This window comes from Carassius carassius, chromosome 20 (assembly GCF_963082965.1).
Source record: "Carassius carassius chromosome 20, fCarCar2.1, whole genome shotgun sequence".
Lineage (NCBI taxonomy): Eukaryota > Metazoa > Chordata > Actinopteri > Cypriniformes > Cyprinidae > Carassius > Carassius carassius.
In genome coordinates, this window is record NC_081774.1 from 29,813,080 (window position 1) to 29,835,490 (window position 22,411).

Consider the following 22,411-nt stretch of genomic DNA (forward strand, 5'->3'; position numbering starts at 1 on the left):
CACCCAGCCCCCTGTCCCACACGTCCGTCTGCAACAGAAAAGGGAGAGAAAAATCAGGAGAGTGTAACAACGGCCTGCCACACAGGGCAGCCTTTACCTGGGTAAAGGGCTGCTGACATGGCTCCATCCACTGGACCATATCTGGCACCTCCTTTTTAGGTGAGGTCCGACTAATTAGAAATAAACCGTCTATAATATCCCGCCAGCCCCAAGAACTGCCTTACCTCCTTTTTGGTCTTGGGACAAGGGCAGGTCGCAATAGCGGCTGTCTTGTCAATTTGGGGACGCACCTGTCCATGCTCCAAGTGGAAGCCCAGATACCTTACTTCCACACGCCCAATCGCACACTTCTTTGGGTTGGCTGTGAGTCCAGCCCCCCTCAGCGATCTCAGGACAGCCCTCAGATGCTGCATATTCCGCTGCCAATCATTACTAAATATAATGATATCATCCAGGTAGGCAGCCGCATATGCAGCATGGGGCCGCAGAATCTTATCCATGAGGCGCTGAAAGGTGGCCGGTTCCCCGAACAACACAAATGGAAGGGTAACAAATTGGTGTAATCCAAACGGCGTCGTGAAAGCTGTCTTTTCTTTGGATAATGGAGACAAGGGGATCTGCCAATAACCCTTTGTTAACTCCAATGTCGAATAAAAACGAGCTGAGCCTAGCCGATCAAGCAACTCGTCAACCCAACGCATTGGATATGCGTCAAATTTCGACACAGCATTCACCTTGCGGTAATCCACACAGAACTGGACTGAGCCGTCCGTTTTCGGAACTAAAACTATCGGGCTCGCCCAGTTACTATTTGATTCTTCTATTACCCCCATGTCGAGCATTGCGCCTAATTCAGCCTGAACTACGTTTTTCTTGTGCTCAGGTAAGCGATACGGCCATGCCTGGCTCCGTCTCGATATGGTGCTGAATCAGGTTTGTACGGCCCAGTAGGGGCGAGAAGACGTCGGCAAATTCTGCCTGTAATTTCGTTTGATCAGTGAGTACTTTCTCTCCCGGTGCAAATTTGCGCAATCTAGTTCCCCTGTTATACAGCTGGCTCTGGCGGTCCTGGGTAACAAATTCTCCATTGATAGCCGCCCCAGAGTGTGGAGTTTTGTTCTCAAGTCCAGCACATACTGAATTTCGTTTTTGCCCTGAGATGACCCCTCCTCCCAAGTTTCTCTCAGTACATCCAACACCCCTCGAGGCTGGTGTCCGTAGAGAAGCTCAAAGGGGGAAAACCCTGTGGAGGCTTGTGGGACCTCTCGCACAGCGAATAACAAGGGCTCTAGCCACTTATCCCAATTCTTGGCTTCTTCTTGAACGAACTTCCGGATCATGGATTTAAGCGTAGCGTAGCGTACGTGACATAAACGCCGTGACTTGATCGGTGAGGATCTCTTTCGGAACCCCCACCCAGGAGATTAGATGAAACAGGGCGTCCGCAACACTCTTAGCAGAAATGTTGCGGAGGGCCACTGCTTCAGGATATCGTGTTGCATAGTCAACTATGACTAATGCAAAGTGATGTCCCCGTGCAGATCGCTCTAATGGCCCGATGAGGTCCATACCATTTCTCTCGAAGGGGACCTTCATTAAGGGAAGGGGGCGCAAAGGCGCTTTTGGGGCGGCCGGTGGATTCACCAACTGACATTCCGGACAAGCCACGCACCACCTGCACACGTTGTCGTGAATGCCCGGGCCAAAAGAAACGGGTCATGAGGCGATTCAGTGTTGCTGCCTGTCCCAAATGGACCGCCATAGGATTAGAGTGAGCCGCATGGAAAAGCATTTCCCTGCGGCTCTTCGGAATCAACAACTGGGTTGTATTTACTTTTGTCCGAGGGTCTTGGGTCACTCGATACAACCGATCTCTTAAAATGGCAAAATACGGATAGGTGAGCAGATGGGCAGGTTGGAGAGGCTGGCCATCGATGGAGCGGACCTGTTGAAAAGCATGTTTTAATGTCTCGTCCTGAGAATGCTCCAGAGGAAAGTCATCACGCTCCGAGAGAATAAGTCTCCCGATTTTGCTCGGTTCCCCTGAAGCAGAACCCAGCGGTCCTGGCTCAGTTTCTCCCACCTGCACCCACGTGGCCCCCTTCCATGCCTTATTTCCCCAAGAGGCATCCGCACATAACGACCCCAATAAAACAGTAAACGCGGGCCAATTCGTTCCCAAAATTATCGGATTCCGGAGGTGGGGACTAACCGCCACCTCCACACTATGCTTTTGACCTCGGAAATGAATAATAATCGGGACCAGCGGATACTCCACCACATCCCTGTGTACGCACCGCACCTTAACCACACGGCTTGTATCCAATGCCTCCGGTTGAATCAGGCTTTGATGGATTGAGGTTTGGTTACATCCTGAATCCGCCAAGGCCGGATATGTACCCTCCTTGATACTCACAGGTATTTGGTACTCTCCTGCCTGACCGGGGTTGGCCTGTGGGACCAGGGGTCGGCGAACAACATGTTGTCGTGAATGCCCGGGCCAAAAGAAACGGGTCATGAGGCGATTCAGTGTTGCTGCCTGTCCCAAATGGACCGCCATAGGATTAGAGTGAGCCGCATGGAAAAGCATTTCCCTGCGGCTCTTCGGAATCAACAACTGGGTTGTATTTACTTTTGTCCGAGGGTCTTGGGTCACTCGATACAACCGATCTCTTAAAATGGCAAAATACGGATAGGTGAGCAGATGGGCAGGTTGGAGAGGCTGGCCATCGATGGAGCGGACCTGTTGAAAAGCATGTTTTAATGTCTCGTCCTGAGAATGCTCCAGAGGAAAGTCATCACGCTCCGAGAGAATAAGTCTCCCGATTTTGCTCGGTTCCCCTGAAGCAGAACCCAGCGGTCCTGGCTCAGTTTCTCCCACCTGCACCCACGTGGCCCCCTTCCGTGCCTTATTTCCCCAAGAGGCATCCGCACATAACGACCCCAATAAAACAGTAAACGCGGGCCAATTCGTTCCCAAAATTATCGGATTCCGGAGGTGGGGACTAACCGCCACCTCCACACTATGCTTTTGACCTCGGAAATGAATAATAATCGGGACCAGCGGATACTCCACCACATCCCTGTGTACGCACCACACCTTAACCACACGGCTTGTATCCAATGCCCCCGGTTGAATCAGGCTTTGATGGATTGAGGTTTGGTTACATCCTGAATCCGCCAAGGCCGGATATGTACCCTCCTTGATACTCACAGGTATTTGGTACTCTCCTGCCTGACCGGGGTTGGCCTGTGGGACATCCGGGACCCGGATCATCATCCCCACCTCCATCACTGGACATCTGTCCACAAAATGCTCCGGGTCCCCGCAACACCAACAGGCCAGCCCAGACCTCCCCGCCGCCCCAATGGCAGGGAAAGGATTGGAGAATTGGCGTGGAGAGCGTAGAGAAACCAAAGAACTGTCCCCACTGGAAGCCTGGGCGGGGCCCTTGGACTCACGTCATCCCCTTGTTGAACACGAGGAGGACCGGGTGGACGGGACCTAGGGAGAGGGACAGGTCGAGAGAGAGAAGGAGGGGGAGAGAGGGGAAGAGAGAGACTGAGGTTGTGGGTTCGCCGACCCCTGGGCACGCCACCATGTGGTCCACCGCTAGATGGAAGGCCGAGTCCAGTGATGTGGGACGGTGGCACTGGACCCACTCGGCTGTTTTCTAAGGAAGCCGAGCAATGAACTGCTCCAGCAACACGAGGTTGATGAGGTGTTCCACGTCACTTCCCTCGGCCAGTAGCCACTTACGGCAGGAGTCCCGGAGCTGCTGGGCCATCGCGAAGGGCTGACCGAATTCCCCCAGGTCCAGTGAACGGAACCGCTGGTCATGCTGCTCTGGGTCCGGTCGACCCACTGAATGATGGCCCTATTCAGGTCATTGAAGACCAGGAGGTTCGCCACCGGTAGCTGTTGTGCGGCCACCTGGGCCTCGCCCGAGAGCAGGGGGATCAGCCGTACTGGCCATTGGTCTCGGGGCCAGCCGCATGCTTCCGCTTACTTCTCAAAAAGTTCTAGGAACACTTCCGGGTCGTCCTGCGGTCCCATTTTGTGGAGGGGTAGATGAACAGGAACCGCGGGCGGTCCCGTGGCCTCGGCATGAACTCCCCGGTTGATCCAGCTCCGGAACCTCTCGCGGTCCTCCTGCTGGGCTTGTAGGATGGCGTGGAACCGCCGCTCCTGATCAGATCTCAAGTCCAGCAGGGCCTGATGTTGCTCTTGGTGCAGGGCCGCGAGGGATGAGATGACGTCCACAAATGGCGTGGAAGACAGGCTCTGCATGGCGACGGCACTCCTTCTTCCTTTCCCGGGTTTCGGCACCAGTGTAGTAAGTTCGTAGGAGGAAAAGAAGAGGACAAGGGGTCGGATGGACTGCTGACAAGTTTTTAATAAAATAAAAAGTAATCTTCACAAACACCAATGGTGACTCTTATTCTGACACTAGCGCACGCTATCACCAAACGCTTCCGGTTCACTCCGTGGGACTCGAGACAGGTGAGTCTCGCATTCTCATTAACTCCACCGGCCTCGTTCTGTTCCCATGGCTCTCGGCCCCGCCCCTCTCATCACAACAACCTTGCCAAAATGTCTACATTGTCCAGGATTTCCAGTACCCATCTCGCTTAAACATGTGCCACAGTTGTTTTTTTTTAGATCATCCATAAAACTCCACAGCACTGGCTGAATAACTCCAGACTACAGAACTAGGCCACGGTTTATGCCTTCTGCTGCTGTTATTAGAAGGTTCATACCCATGATAAAGAGGGTAGGGGAGATGGGACATCCCATTGGGATTCCCTTCTGGAGTTTCTTCCAGTTGGTTGTCCACTGGGCTGATGTAAACCTCAGTTTAATCCCCCCTAGACAGCTGATGATCAGTTCTTGAATAGCAGCTGGAATATGGTAATGGTCAAGTCCGAGCTGAATGAGGTCATGTGGAATAGATCTATAAGAATTCACTAGATCCAACCAGACCACTGTTAAACTGCCTCTCTTCTGTTTGGTCTCTCGGATCAACTGGCTGGTCATTGATGTGTGTTCCAGACAGCCTGAAAAGCCTGGCACATTGCCTTTCTGAATGGAAGTATTGGTGTAATTGTTCTGCATCATATAGGTGGTCAACCTTCATTGCAAGCAATGAAAGGAAAACTTTGCGTTCTATGCTCAGGAAGGAGACTGACCTAAACTGAATCATTGTGGGGGAACCCTCTTCTTATGGGATAAAACATCCCTCTGCAAGTTTCCAGCTTGCTGGAATTGACCCTTTGGCCCAGATCATCCTCAAAAGCTTCCACAACCGTCACAGAAATGATGGTCTTTTATTGTATACCTTATATGATATACCACTTGGGCCTGGGGCACCTGAAGCTTTGGCTCTTTTGATGATGTCTTGGATTTCCTGCCAAGTTGGCTCCTTCACGTTCAGCATGACTGCTGGTTTTTCTGGTCTATGAATATTCTGATTGGCTCCAAGACCTTGGCCCCTGATGGGGTCTTCATGAGCTTCTTTTAGGAACTCCTCTACTTCCTCTTTTGCGCTGGTTATTATAACAGACTTGGGTTGGCTGAGAAGAGTCTTTTTGAAACCATACAGGTCTTTTAGGAACTGTGCTCACCTCTTTTCTTTCATCCTCCTCTGCTGTCTAAGGTGTTCAGCCCTCCAAAGCTTTCACAGCTGTTCCCTCACCTTGCTTGTAAAGTCTTTAATCCCTTTCTTTTCAATATTAATAACAACTTGTAAAAGAGTTTGTTGCATTCGATGACCCTTTTAACATAAATCGTGTAACCAAGCCCCCTATAATGACTGAAAGTTGTCTGAGCCCCAATTAGAAAGTAAATCACATCAGCAGAACTTTGCACTAGACTTGTAAAAAAGGTGAAGCGAGGTGGCCTCAGCTAAATGACATGCATCATAAAGACAGCACTGATCAGCCACTTGAGATAAGGTTCATGAAATATGCCTGCTGCAGACAGCCCAAGCCTAAAATAAACCAATTCACCCTGTTCCTGTCTCACCCTCAGTCTGCCATCTTTCATAATGTTCTGGTGCTCCTTCATTTTATTCTCTTTGACCACAGAATTCTTTTCATTTATTTCTCCTATAAATAATAAATACAAGTCGTAGATCTATCAAATGGAAGTTTCGGAAATACTGCATTTCAGAATGTGTTACAAATAGCCATGAGCTCTCTTGAGCTTTGGTTCTCAACTTGTAGGTCATGACCCAAAAATAGGTCACATGTCTGCGTCATGTCATGTCAGAATGAATGTATGTATCGGTTGAGTGAACATGGACAACACCATAAATTCGTTATTACCAGTGTGATTTTGAATTTTCCTTATTGTGCCCTTCAACCGAAGTTGGAAATATCATAATTACGAAATCCGAACACATGAATGTCTGAGCAAAGTAATGATTATGAATAAGATGACACATCAGCTGTGACACTGGAAAGGGGGGAGTTGATTTAAAAAATCGTGGAAAGTAATATCATATAATGTGTCTGTAATCTATCAGTGAGCAGAAAGCAATTTGTAGTGAATTATTATAATTTTTCGAGTTAATACATTTTCAGGGTTTGCTTTATGTAACATAAAGTTTTGATATGCATAGATATGTGACAGAATAATAATTGTTATAATTCTGATGTAGTTGTTATGTGGCATGTACTCTGAGGTGCACTTGAAGGCAGTATAAGTCTAAACTTTTTGTGAAATAAAGAAATATGGTATCAAATGGGTATTATTCATGATAAATTGTATTTGTGAATGTTGCTCAATGTTTGTTGTTTTATGCAGTAATCTGTAGAACAAAACATCTGCATTAGAGCTGAAGATCTTTGCCCGAACCCGATGGGACCCGACGGGTTCGGTCGGTTTCGGGCTTAATTAATATCAGGGGCGTAGGAGTGATTTTGAACCTGGGGGGGGCAGTAAATGCCAGGGGGGTTCGGGGGATTCTAATGATTTCTAATGAACATTTGTTTTCTAATTTATTAAATATTGATGAAAATAAATATAAAGTATATATATATATATATATATATATATATATGTGTGTGTATGTTTATATATATGTATGTTTATATATATATATATATATATATATATATATATATATTTATATATATATATATATATGTGTATGTTTATGTGTATGTTTATATATATGTTTATAAATATATATGTTTATATATATATGTATATATATGTATATATATATATATATATATATATATATATATATATATATATATATATATATATATATATATATATATACTGGCTTTATATCAGCCACTCTGCTCTCTATGATTTCGGCATCGGCCATCAAAAAGCCAATATCGGTGGACCACTACAGTAAACGCAATGCAGTAAAGGTGGAAATATTAAAAATGGAATCAGCTGTTAAATGTAGAATATCACAGAATCTGACAAAATTGGAATTTAAAAAAAAAGGATTTCAATGGGCCCTATGTAGCTTTTCATTATAAAGCTTCAGCGATAAACTATTTTTACATTTAAGTATATATACCGTATTCTTCGGACTATAAATCGCACCTAAATATAAGTCACATCAGTCCAAAAATATGTCATGACAAGGAAAAAAACATATAAGTCGCACTGGACAATAAGTCGCATTTATTTAGAACCAAAAGAAAACATTACCGTCTACAGCCGCGAGAGGGCACTCTATGTTTTCAGTGTAGACTAATGGAGCACTGAGCTGCATAGAGCTGCATAGAGCACCCTCTCGCGGCTGCAGATGGTAATGTTTTCTCATGATTCATTTCTCTTGGTTCATGTCAAATTAATTTTGATAAATAAGTCGCACCTGACTATAAGTAGCAGGGCCAGCCAAACTATGAAAAAAAGTGCGACTTATAGTCCGGAAAATACGGTAATCATAACAACAACTAGTTAAATTAGTTGGACAAAGTTCCCATGTATTCTTTTATTCTACAAAAATTAGCATTCTGTCATATTCCCATTACGTGTTTCTCACTTGGACCTAACTCTCCCTGTTCTGTGGTCTCTTCATCTCCTGTCTAGGAAAGTAACATGTTTGAGGACACAGAACTGGTTTCAATGCAAACTCTGATGACATGCCGTTGGCCTAATTTTACTGATCTAAAGTACTTTTACTATGTGAATTTTAGAATATACTGTATGTAGCTATCCATACAACTTACAAGCTCGTTCTCCTCTGTCCTCTTCCTCTTAAAGTATTGTAGGATACTTATCTGTGTGAACATTTTACTAATGTTACTTCTACATAGTTTATGGACACGTATTAATGGCACATTGAATCCACATTAGCTAATTAGCTATCATTTGCCTATTTTACACAACATAAAATTAAAAAAATTTCTTCTAAGAAGGGCTAAATTTGAGTTTTTAAAAATACAATAAAAATAATGATCAAACTGAAAACCAGCAATCTGCCATTTCATCGGCTGAATTAGCCTACTCCTACCTCAAATACAAAGTGCGTCTGTGAATAATATTGCTGTTTAACGTTGTAACGTTAAAATCAACCGTCCAAATCTGTTTGGCAGATCCAGCTGATGTATTCCAGCCCAAAAACTGTTCAAAAACCGCCAAAATGCACACAAAACCACCAAAAATATGTTATCACTGATCAGTATTTACTTCAGTATTTTTACTTCCACGTTTTTCTTTCCTACTATGTTACGGTTGGTTACATTTACATACAAGAAATAAACACCGGCTGCCGAAGCATACAAGCATACTACAGTTATAAGCATGAGCCCCGTCAGACTGGTCGTGGCGGAGGTGTTGCAACAATATATAGTGATATTCTCAATGTTACCCAGAAAACAGGATACAGGTTTAACTCTTTTGAAATACTTCTGCTAAATGTTACACTGTCAGACATGCAAAAGAAATCTAATGTATCTCTTGCTCTGGCTACTGTGTATAGACCACCAGGGCCGTATACAGAATTCCTAAAAGAATTTGCAGATTTCCTCTCAGACCTTCTAGTTACAGTTGATAAAGCGCTAATCATGGGAGATTTTAATATTCACGTTGATAATGCAAATGATACATTAGGACTTGCGTTTACTGACCTAATAAACTCCTTTGGAGTCAAGCAAAATGTCACCGGGCCCACTCATCGTTTTAATCATACACTAGATCTAATTATATCGCATGGAATCGATCTTACTGCTATAGATATTGTACCCCAAAGTGATGATATTACAGACCATTTCCTTGTATCATGCATGCTGCGTATAACTGATATTAACTATATGTCTCAGCGTTACCGTCTGGGCAGAACTATTGTTCCAGCCACCAAAGACAGATTCGCAAATAACCTGCCTGATCTATCTCAACTGCTATTTGTACCCAAAAATACACATGAATTAGACGAAATTACTGACAACATGGGCACTATTTTCTCTAATAAATTAGAAGCTGTTGCCCCCATCAAATTGAAAAAGGTTAGAGAAAAACGTACTGTGCCATGGTATAACAGTAATACTCACTCTCTCAAGAAAGTAACTCGTAGTCTTGAACGCAAATGGAGAAAAACTAACTTGGAAGTTTTTAAAATTGCATGGAAAAACAGTATGTCCAGGTATAGACAGGCTCTAAAAACTGCTAGGGCAGAGCATATCCACAAACTCATTGAAAATAACCAAAACAATCCAAGGTTTTTATTTAGCACAGTGGCTAAATTAACAAATTACCAGACGCCACCTGATTCAAATATTCCACCAATGTTTAATAGTAATGACTTTATGAATTTCTTCACTGATAAAATAGATAACATTAGAAATACAATAGCGAATGTAGATTCTACAGCGTCTAACACTTCAGTTTCATCCATCGCACCCAAAGATAAACTGCAGTGCTTTACAAATATAGGACAGGAAGAGCTAAATAAACTTATCACTGTATCTAAACCAACAACATGTTTATTAGATCCTGTACCCACTAAATTACTAAAAGAGCTGTTACCTGTAGCCGAAGAACCGCTTCTCAATATCATTAACTCGTTGTTATCTTTAGGTCACGTCCCAAAACCATTCAAGCTGGCGGTTATCAAGCCTCTTATTAAGAAACCAAAACTAGATCCTAGTGTACTGGCAAATTATAGGCCTATTTCAAATCTTCCATTTATGTCTAAAATTTTAGAAAAAGTTGTGTCTGCTCAATTGAGCACCTTCCTGCATAAAAATGATCTGTATGAAGAATTTCAGTCAGGTTTTAGGCCCCACCATAGCACAGAAACTGCACTTGTTAAAATTACAAATGACCTGCTTCTTGCGTCAGATCAAGGCTGCATCTCATTTCTAGTCTTACTTGATCTTAGTGCTGCGTTCGACACCATAGATCATGACATACTCATAGATCGATTACAAAACTATACAGGTATTCAAGGGCAGGCTCTAAGATGGTTTAGATCCTACCTGTCCGATCGCTACCATTTTGTTTACTTAAATGGGGTGTCATCTCATTTGTCATCAGTAAAGTATGGAGTGCCACAAGGATCCGTCCTAGGTCCCCTTCTATTTTCAATATACATGTTGCCCCTTGGTAATATTATTAGAAAATACGGAATTAGCTTCCACTGTTATGCTGATGATACTCAGCTATATATCTCAACAAGACCAGATGAAACTTCCCAATTATCTAAGCTAACAGAGTGTGTTAAAAATGTAAAAGATTGGATGACAAATAATTTTCTCCAATTAAATTCGGATAAGACAGAGATATTAATTATTGGACCAAAAAACACCACACAGAATCTTGTAGATTACAATCTGCAACTAGACGGATGTACTGTTACTTCCTCTACAGTCAGAAATCTGGGTGTTATATTGGACAGCAATTTGTCTTTTGAAAATCATATTTCCAATGTTACAAAAACCGCATTCTTCCATCTTAGAAACATTGCCAAGCTACGAAACATGTTATCTGTTTCTGATGCAGAAAAGCTAGTTCATGCTTTCATGACCTCTAGACTGGACTATTGTAATGCACTTCTAGGTGGTTGTCCTGCTTCGTCAATAAACAAGCTACAGGTAGTCCAAAATGCAGCAGCTAGAGTCCTTACCAGGTCAAGAAAATATGATCATATTACCCCAATTTTACAGTCTCTGCACTGGCTACCTATTAAGTTCCGTATCAGTTACAAATTATCATTACTTACCTATAAGGCCCTAAATGGTTTAGCTCCTGCGTACCTAACTAGCCTTCTACCACGCTACAACCCATCACGCACCCTAAGGTCACAAAACACTGGACTTTTGGTAGTTCCTAGGATAGCAAAGTCCACTAAAGGAGGTAGAGCTTTTTCACATTTGGCTCCCAAACTCTGGAATAGCCTTCCTGATAATGTTCGGGGTTCAGACACACTCTCTCTGTTTAAATCTAGATTAAAAACGCATCTCTTTCGCCAAGCATTCGAATAATGTATCTCTTAAATTGTGAGTGTAGTTGCATCTGCATTTTTATTCTTTAGCTTGGGTTAAACTAATTTTACTTTGTTGGATCAGCAGCTATGCTAATGATGTCTATATTTTGTTTCTATGTTTTGCCACGGACAAGCTCCAGTCTGGATCCAGAACACCTGAGAAGAGATGATGCTGACCCTCAGAGGACCCCAGATGATCCTAACCTTGAATCAACAAACAGAACTAACAATTATTGCTACATGTGTGACTGCATCATATAATTACTATTAATTAATAATATTGATAGTTCATCATCTAGCTGACTACGTCTTGTATTATTATTATTATTTTTATTTTTCTAAAATCCTGTCAAACGTGCACAAACTACTAGCTACTACTAAATATTGTAGAAACATAATTTTCTGTAAAGTTGCTTTGTAACGATTTGTATTGTAAAAAGCGCTATACAAAATAAACTTGAATTGAAGCATACATAAAATAAACCGTTTTATGTGCATTAGCACCACTTTTTGGACTGGAGTGTTGCCCTCCTTGTAAATAAATGACACCATCAAAACCTTACGGCGAAATGACAATATCCTCCACACACTCGTTTATAAGGCGGCCTCCTGTATAGTCGATTTTATTTCATCCAGTGACATGATGGTTTTTAACTTCATTCAGGAGATTTTGGGTAACTGCACAACTGACAGACTTTGAGCGCACAGCCAACGGTGCGTGTGTGTGTGTGTGTGTGTGTAACCATAGCGACCAACCAACTTTCGGAACCTGCACTTAAGCCTATAATTTCGTTTTTACGAAAAAAATTAAATATGCATTTAAAAGTTTCAGAATGGATTAATTTGGAGACTCTGAAATCGGCAGAGATAGGCAGGCAATGCAAAACAAAATCTGACATTGGGAAATAGTGAGGGGGACAAAACTTAGATTTTGAAATGTGGGGGGGACGTGTCCCCCTCACGTATAATGGCTCCTACGCCCTTGATTTATATCATCTTACGCGGGCTCGGGTCGGGCTCGGGCTTGCGCTCCGGTTTGCGAGGTAAACGAGTGGTCATGTGATGTGTTTCGATTAGCGCGAGAAAGATGCGAAAATGGATGCTGAGTAGGTGTAACGGAGGCTTGCCTCTGTTGATTACGTTTTGGTTGCACCAGCAACTAAAGCAAAGTCCAAGTGGTCTAGTCTACGTTAGTTATAAATAAATTATGTTAAAACATGTATAAATGACTCATTCTTGACAAAAGGCAAAAGAGCTGTGTGTGTGCGCACATTTGAATAATGTCGGGCTGTAAACGTGTTCAGGCTTTTAAAAAGCTGTCAATCAAAATGTACTTGTCGGGCTCGGGCCGAAACCTGTCAGCTCGGGTCCTGTCGGGCCTAACTTTTAAGGCCCGATTACAGCTCTAATCTGCATTGGTCTGCAGGTGTATTTACTGTGACGAGTCGGCTGCCTCTCCCATAATTATCATCGTCACCCCGTCCCTTAATCGCCGCCCTTCGCCAGGCTCCCGACAGGAATGGGTGCGTGACAGAGAAGAGCCAGGGCTGGTGGCGTGTGATGGGGCACACCTGACGCAAATGGAGCCCCATCACTGCCGCTGTTAAGACGTGAGCTGCCAGACCCACGGTCCAGACGAGAACCTCATCTGTTACATGGCCGTTGGGCCGGGATGCCAGATCGTCTAGTCCCTTCAAGTGCCGTGTCAGAGAGAAGGACGCAGCTGCTGGAAGAAGTCGTCGCCCCTCGCACCCTGGACCGAAGAGGGGAGCTTGTGCGGCCTCCGGACTTTGCCCCTTACTTGGACCCTTCCTTCCTGATCACTGCCCCAGCTACACGAACACTGCAGCACAAGGACACTAGATTCCTTTTTTATTTTAGATAATCTTCCCTTTTGGACACTTTATTTCCCTGTGTTTTGTTATTTTCTATTAATAAAAGCCTCTACGAGGCCTGACGCCACCCCACTGTCTGTCGTTTGCTCCTCCCGCCACATTACAAAAATGTCAGTAGTCTGCCTGTTAAAAATGTTGCATATTTTTTTGGGTCTATGCAATTAATGTCAATACATTTAAGTTTATTTTTTTGAGGCAACTGCACTATTTTTGAATGATAAACAGTTTTGGTAGTTCATTGGGCTGCTACTTAAAGTAGTTATAATCTGGGTCCTGAGTCAGAACCTCTGCCCCAGAAAACTTGTGGAGTAAAAATGCACTGGTGTTATTTATGATGGAGGTATCACAATGCCTAGCAGATTAGCAGAATCTGTTTCTCCACACTCCGTTTCTTCGCCAATGTCTGCAACCCCTGCTGGTTCTAGCAGATAAGCTCTGTTTGTCTGAAAAGTGGTGATGCCCTGTTTTGATGCTTTGCCAAAGCAGCTCTTAAAAGGCGGTGTGATTAATGAGCCAGAATTTCATTACTCTTTGCAAAACAAAAGAACAGTGACCTCCGTTGCTTCCAAAACCATCAGGATACCTAACCCTGTTGCTAAACACTGTTCAAATAAACAGAGCAAGCCCTTAGATGGCACACCAGACTTTCAATTACATTTGCCCTCATTATGCTATTTAAAGCTCTTTTCTGGATTTTGAAGCTCTCTCTTGTTGTAAAATTTGCTCCTGATCCTAAATGGGTCCCCCTTTTATGTAGCTTTGATCTGCCATTTGTGATGCTCTGTCAAAAAAAAGTCAGAGGATCAGCCTGCATGTGGTGATGAAAGTTAGCAAAATGGCTAAAATTAACTTTTGGCACCTTTAACAAGTTTTGGTCTGATCTACAGGTTCTCTCTCGGCAGTGGGCTGCATCCAGATTGGATGCTAATGTTATTTTTCGTCCACACACACCTGACAGTGACAGTTACTCTGGGATTGCTTCTCATTCCAAAGGTGATTATTATCCTTGTCACTAAATCTATAGAATGTCTGCAAACAGTTTATGGAGATTAACACAGTTGTGTTTTTGAGAAAGGTTCATAGATTGTTTCGTCCTTAACTGCAGTTCTTGTTCACTGGAACTCATACACGGGAGGATATAGCCACAGAGGCTTTTGAAGATGAGTTGGATATGGGTCACTCAGGCTCCTGCCTGAACAGCAGCATAACATCTGCCTGGAGTGAGCACAGTCTGGATCCTGAGGACATTAGGGTAAGACATCTTCACTGGCTCTTTTAGATACTCAAACAATATCCTTAAAATCTTACAAACATTTGTAGTGTTTGAACCCCATTGTTTAAAATTGTCTAGTGTCTAGCGGATTTCTGTTTAAATTTCAGTAAACAGTATTGTTAGTGATATCTCTGTTTTTTTTAAGTACTCTTATAGTGTTTCAGACTAGGTGCATTTTAGGGATTTACAGGAATAGCAGTTTGAAAGAATTTTGAAGATACAACTTACCTTGAACTTTAGAAAACTATACTTCTTAGCAGGAAATTCCTATCATAAGATCTGAATATTACAAATAATTTTAGCCATCATTGGTTACCTGTAAATAATGATGATGAGCATGACAGAGGCAGTGTTAATTTTGATTCCAGTCTTATTGAGGTGACAGCATGAGTATATTATTGTGTTCCCATGGTAATGGGATTATTAATATTGAACTGCTTTCTTTAAAATACTTGTTCTTTATGAGTGCCATCTCTCTTTTATATATGTATCCAGTAATCAAGAACTTTCCATTGTGTGTTGTTTCTCAGACATCTAAATTTCTGATAGAGACCAGATCACAAGCAAAATATGATCTGAGTTCACTTTAATGTAAAAAAACAAAACAAAACAATAGCCTCTTGGCCAGTACCCTGACACTTAGTGCAGTTGTGCTTCTGGCAACTGGAGTTCAAATCCCAGCTTTTGGACCTTTCCAATCCTGTCTTTCTTCTTTACTATATTCACTTTACTTTTCATAATCTACTTACAAAACACTTGACGTAAGTGCTATTGCAAGAAAATTGGGTTCTTTTTCACTTAATTCACACTTTGGTCAGTTTAGACTAGATACTGTATGTGTGAGATTTGTTCTACTACAAGAATGAAAACTTTAACTATGTTTTGTGTGTCAGTTTTATGTGTTCTTTGCCTTCATCAGGAGGAGCTCAAGAAACTCTATTCCCAACTGGAGATCTATAAAAGAAAGAAGATGCTGGCCAATAACCCTCACTTACAGAAAAAACGCAGTTCCAAGAGAGGACTTGGACGGACACTAATGCGCCGCATCACAGAAATACCTGAGACAGTGACTCGACAATACAGCCGGGAAGATCGAGATGCAAGTGACCATGGGAGTAACAGAGGAACCCTGAGAAGAAACCCATTTGAACCGTCTCACTCTGGGAAGTCAAGGGAGGAATCGTTAAAAAGCAAGATGTTCTCATTGAAGAGATCTCATAGCTATGACCATACGCATGACCAAGGTGGGGAAACTAATGGAGTGCATGACGATAAAATGGAGAACTCTACTACTGAGACTTCTCTGCTTGACACCTTGATGGGGCGGAGGTCCAACAAGAAGAACCCTGAGGTGCCAAAGGTTGAGTTAACTGAATCTACAGAGTCAGTGCCCTTAGTGTGCAAGTCTGCCAGTGCACATAACCTAGCCGCAGAAAAAAAGCCTGTACATCTTAGGACTTCAATGTTACAGAAGTCACTGTCTGTCATTGCTAGTGCCAGAGAAAGGACACTGGGGATTGCGGGGAAGACCCACAGTGTGGAAGATGCCAGTAAAAAGGGTCTCAAAGCAAAGGACAGTGCTGCGCTTTCAGAAGTCAGTGAATCCCCTGAGTGTTTACCAAAAATGATCATCAGCCAGTCAGTTGAGTACACCAAAACACCTAGTAAGATAGGCATCATGAAGCAGCAAGTGAGTGGCAGTCAGCCCTCCATTTGTTCAGAACCAGGGAAGAGCAAGGACCTCTACGACCTCTCTGAGGTGTGCCCTTGGGAAGCGGAGGAGTTACCCACTCCAATGGAGGGAAAGTCCCAGAAGCACGTTTCCATTGCCCCCACCGAAACCAATATGATCCATGGGAGTAGTGCAAAAAGTGGACACAAGTCTCAACACAAACAAAAAGGGTTAGGCCAATCTCCGTCAAACCGGCGCCGCTCCAGAGATAAGACTGGTGACAGGGATGAAGGGAGGAAACCCAAATCACCTCTCAACCTCAATGCCCACAAAGACGCAAGTCCATGGAACTTCGAAAATCTAACGTTGCAACAAATGGAGCCTGTAGGACTGTCCCCCGAGAGAACAAGCTGCAAGAAAAGTGTCACTCCCACGGATGGAAAGCCCAAGATCATCCTCTCAGATATCTCCAAGTCCACAGGAAGCCTTTTGCAGCCTCCAGCTCTCATGGTGGATATCTGCCCATGGGATTACGATCACCCTCTGTCACCCAAACAGGAAAACACTTGCATCCCCACACATCATTCAAATTCAAAGAGAAGAGATTCTTGTTCAAAAAGAAAAGGATCCTGCTTGTCCAAAGACAAAGCTAAGGATAAAGAAGATGACAAACAAACATCCAAGAGTAAGGAGCGGAGAAGCTCCTCAAGCAAACCCTCAGAGAAGCGTCGCACAAGCCAGTCATCAGAGGTAGATCAAGTTGCCACAGTGGCATCTGGAAGGAGGAGGAGCTCTACTAGAGACTCCGGCATCAGTAAGCGTGCTGACGTTTGCCCCTGGAAAACAGAGGTATTGCCAAGTGTTACCTCAAAAGATAAACAGCCTCCAACGACTGAGAACCACACAACTCGAACACCCTCCACTTACCTCAACATGGCTGAAGTTTGTCCATGGGACTTTGATGAGAAGTTGTCAGGGAAAAGTGCATGACACAGCAATCACAAAATTAGAGCACTCCAGTAGTGTTTCTAAGATAAAAGTTAAAGCCTGTTCACACCAAGAAAGCTAACTGTAATGATATCTGGTTTCCACACCAACAACAGACAATAATGTGCACTGCAGTTATATCGTCTGCCACTTTAAATGCTCTTTGAAGTTGGGTGAATTCTTTTTGGCTGTCAATGTTTTTTTTCATTCATCAGCTAAAAATAACATCATTCTAAAAGTGATATTGCTGTGGTGTGCACTTTGCAATTTTCCTATATTTAGAACAATTATTAAAACTTTTTATTTATAGTTGTCGTCCTTGGTGTGAATGGGCCTTTAGTCTTATTTTCACACTTATTTGCTTTAAGTTTTCAGTAAGTTTCCATATATACCAAGTAAAGCACTATTTCATAAGTTTTCAATTCTTGTTAATGTAAAATGTAAAAGTTTCATTCACAAAAACCAGCTTCCAGTTGAAATAAAATGGATATGGCTTCCAACTGAAATAAAAATATATTGCCTTGCAAAAGTATTCAAACCCCTCTCATTTTCTCTTTGAATAATTAGTTCATTATTTTTTTCTCACAAACCTTTTTGAAAATGAATACTGCAGTTTTTCAAATCAATAAATAAGAGACTTTGTTTTGGGTGTTTGAAGACCTTCACAAGGCACAGTTAGAGAGAGTGGGGTAAGATGAGACACATCCTGTGTCTAGGAAACTGCACAGTTTTTATGCAATTAATTTTTAAGCTGCAATATTTGGTTATTTTTAATGGAATAAACCACACAATCCTAACCCTAACTCCAGTGAGTAATTCTCTGGGCAGGCGTATTATTAGTAATTTTGAAGGTCAATATATATATACCTTTAAGATTTATTTAAGTTTACTTGTAAAAAAAAAAAAAAAAAAAAGAAAGAAAAATGTCCACTGTTATTGCCCACGAAAAAGTTTTTTTTTAACGATTTGAACTATAGGTATTTAAAACGTCTTTTTTTTACGTACAGAAAATAAACATTTGTGTAACGTTTAAAATATAGCTGTTGTAATGTTTCCATGTGACAACTATCTCCAGTCTCTGCTGTATATTATACATGTTGGTGACTTGATAGATGTAACTGTATATCAGTGATTGTGCTACATTATACAACTAAAACATAGCATATAGACCTTTTTTGTTTTTAATGGTGGGGGAAATTAATGTTGAGCTTGTAAGAAATCCTATTTCACTGGCCCTATGCTATAAAAGTTTCTCATAATAGCAGTTAATAGGAGGCTCATCTTACTCTATTCTTGTCTACATTTTTTTTTAATTAATTGTAAAGATTTTTGCAAAAATATACATAAAAAAACATTTATTTAAAACTTTTATGAACAACAACATTCACTTCATGCCCACTTGAAGTGTAAGTGACGAATAATTAAAATCTGTCTTTTAAAAATATATCCCTCAAAAACCTTCAGTTTACCAAATATATTTAGGGACATTGTTCGTATTCATGGGTACTATTTTAGACATGGTCTACAATGTTTTAAGCATTCATTTATTTCATCAAAGAGACCCAATGAATGTTAAACTGTACACCAGCAGGTTGCAATGTAAATCAGTTGTTTCGTCATTCTCTGTAAAACATTTGTATCAGTAAACTGCATGAATGCGAGCAAACCAAGCTACATTTTTAATCTATGTTGAATATTGACAGAGTATTGCAATTCAAATCATTTGTTTGATCACTGCATGGGCGCACATGTCTGTTGCATTGTTGCTGCACAGTATTGTTTTTGTTTTGTTTTTTCCATTTTATAAAATCCCCTTCTGTTCTGTTTTGATTTGTATCAATATCAACTACTGTCTTAAAGCATAATTAGTGATGTCACCCTATTGATGATTGTTGCATCAATGTATACAATTATCAAATTGGCTCTTGCATGACAGTGAGTAGGTCCGTCTTTTAACTGCACATGAAATTCCAAATCAGCAGGAGTGTTGTGTCTATTGAATATCTCAATGCAAAGTTACATTGCTAACTTCAGTATTATGCAGTTGTTATGCTTTATAGCAATCCAAATGGGAACATTTCTACTGTAAATAGATATTGTATGCTTCTTTGTGATAGCATGTACATACAATACTTCCTGCAATAAACATTGTGTTCTGATTTTACTGGCCTCATGATCCTCATCATACACTTACAGTACAGACCAAAAGTTTGGACACACCTTCTCATTCAAAGAGTTTTCATTATTTTCATGACTATGAAAATTGTAGAGTCACACTGAAGGCATCAAGGGCTATTTGACCAAGAAGGAGAGTGATGGGGTGCTGCGCCAGATGACCTGGCCTCCACAGTCACCGGACCTGAACCCAATCGAGATGGTTTAGGGGTGAGCTGGACCGCAGACAGAAGACAAAAGGGCCAACAAGTGCTAAGCATCTCTCGGGGAACTCCTTCAAGACTGTTGGAAGACCATTTGAGGTGACTACCTCTTGAAGCTCATCAAGAGAATGCCAAGAGTGTGCAAAGCAGTAATCAAAGCAAAAGGTGGCTACTTTGAAGAACCTACAATATGACATATTTTCAGTTGTTTCACACTTTTTTGTTATGTATATAATTCCATATATAATTCCACATGTGTTAATTCATAGTTTTGATGCCTTCAGTGGGAATCTACAATTTTCATAGTCATGAAAATAAAAAAAACTCTTTGAATGAGAAGGTGTGTCCAAACTTTTGGTCTGTACTGTATATATGATGAAGTTTTTAAGTAGTCCCCAATGCACTCTTGGGTTTGCTTTATGTCTACCAAAGAAAAACAGATTTGGAGATATTTAGCATTGCATCACTTGCTTCACCAATGGATCCTCTGCGGTGAATGGGTGCCGTCAGAATGAGAGTCCAAAGAGCTAATAAAAACATCATAACAATTTATAAGTAACCCTCACCACTCCAGTCCATCAGTTAACATATATTGGAGTAAAAAGCAATGCATGTTTGTAGGATACAGGTCCATCGTTAAGATGTTTAAGTTTAAATCGCTGCTTCTGGCCAATATAGAGTCCTTAATTCATAATACTGTGTACTCTAGAGAAAAATTCTATGCCCATTGTCCTCTCATATTAAAATCCACCAAAATACTTGTTTATATATATATATATATATATATATATATATATATATATAAAATTATGCTTGATCTGTGCATATTTCTCTTCTGTTTCAGACTTGATGACTTTTCACTTTTTTAATTTTTCACAAGTTAGAAAGTTACATTTAAAAACATCTTAAGGTGTTCCTTAACTGTTCCTTTAAAATGTATCAAGGGAAATAATCACCCTAAAACTGTTTTTTTTTTAAACCCACTTCTAGGATTCATATAAAGCCATAAAATCTCTTATGTGGAAAAACCCATTCAAAAGTAGCTTTTCTCAATATTTATCTTTAGTCGTCCTAAGCACCTATTTGAATAAGAAATACAGTATAGCCATCAAAAAAAGGCTGAAAGGGAAAATAATTAAAAGTACAGCAGCCCAACATTCCCAGTCCCAAAAGATACTCAAGCCCTAATGCAATCTTGCGTTCATGGAAATGTGCAGCAGAAGACAGTGTGCAAGACACATATGAATTCTTTGCTTGATAAGCTGAGAGGTGTGAACAACATGAGGTAAGTAATGTTTGTGTTGAGTTAAATCAAATAGTAATACTGCCTCCCTGTGGCTACACACCAACAGTTCTCCGTGTGGCTTAACTGAGCAAGCAGTGCAATGAGAATGTTATGCTGTATATATTTACATTTACATTTATTCATTTAGCAGACGCTTTTATCCAAAGTGACATACAAATGAGGACAGTGGAAGCAATCAAAAACAACAAAAAGAGCATTGATATATAAGTGCTATAACAAGTCTCATTTAGCTAAACACAGTACATGTAGCAAGGGCAGACATAGAATTAGAATTCAGTGTGGGCCAGACATGAGCCTGTTAATAAGAATTTTGTGGCCAGTTTTCTTTCTTACCACTAGGGATCCTACAGTGTTTTAGGTTTCCTTAAGTAAAGCCATGTGGTAGAGAGAGTTCGCAATAGCAAAAAGCAGTAGCCACTAGCCAGCATGACTCATCTGCAGAAAACATTGTGCTGTGACCTGGTTGCAAAATGTGCCATATCAACCACTCTAAAGAATTTTTTTATTTTTATTTTTTAAATGTGCACATTGCTGATGCTGTTTGCAGAGATGGTACATGTATGTGATGCCTGTGTTTGGATTGATGCTAAGAGTTTAAGACAGTGTATTTACATTACATTGCTTTGTTTGCATTCTTTAGTTTTTTTTTTTAAATACTTTTGTGTATTTTCATTTTTGGATGTATGTTGCTGTGTTAATTTGAATTGAATGTTTTCTATTTTGTATTCAATAAATCCATTGATTTGAAAACCCTTTGACTACTGTACATTTCTGACATTAAAGACATTAGTTATGTGGTGACTGAAATCCATTTCAGATGTATAATAACTGATTTCTCTGGAGGTGCCTTGTTCTGATCGAATTTTGAAGGCAGTATAGATCCTTCGCTGCTTTTGATATCCCACAATCCTGTGCATTGCATTTCCTGACTGTTGAGCTAAAAATGAAAGATGGCATCTGAAAGTTGCATTTGGTGCTCAGTTTGTGTTTAAATGTACATTTCTGAATAACTTTTTGTACTTTTGATATTATTTCTAGAGCTATTTGTATAGTTATCACCAAAACTCATCCTATTTTGTTGTAGATCATTAAACCATTACGCTGCCTAAGAGGCCTGTCCGAAATCACTTTCATTAGGTGCCTTAGTGCAAAAACGCTGCCTGCAAAGTCATTGCCTCATAAGGCAGCAAGTCAGCTGCCCAGGCTTTCAGACGCAGCTATAGTGTAGGCTAAGTGAGAGCTGCCGTGCAGGGCCAAAACTAAGGGGCCAATGTTTTGCTAATAAGCAAAATCTCAAAGGCCCTGCGCTGGGGCCCCTTAGACTAGCCCTAAGTGCAGGCCTGTTTACTGGGCACACACACGTTTGTTTCTGTGAATTGTGGGGACTTTGCATTGACTTCTATTACTTTTATACTAACCAAACTATATTTTCTACCCCCTAATC

At 41.4% G+C, this 22,411-nt stretch overlaps 1 protein-coding gene across 1 annotated transcript in view; it reads left to right on the forward strand.

The window, feature by feature from the left end:
• LOC132096830 (probable G-protein coupled receptor 158) overlaps positions 1-17,834 on the forward strand; it is a 58,699-nt gene extending 40,865 nt beyond the window's left edge. Inside the window, exons 9-12 of the mRNA XM_059502468.1 lie at positions 14,239-14,344; positions 14,457-14,603; positions 15,544-17,598; positions 17,659-17,834. Coding sequence (XP_059358451.1) covers positions 14,239-14,344; positions 14,457-14,603; positions 15,544-17,286 — 1,996 coding nt within the window. The 3' untranslated portion in view covers positions 17,287-17,598; positions 17,659-17,834. The remainder of the gene's footprint in view (positions 1-14,238; positions 14,345-14,456; positions 14,604-15,543; positions 17,599-17,658) is intronic.
• The last annotated feature ends 4,577 nt before the right edge of the window (positions 17,835-22,411 follow it).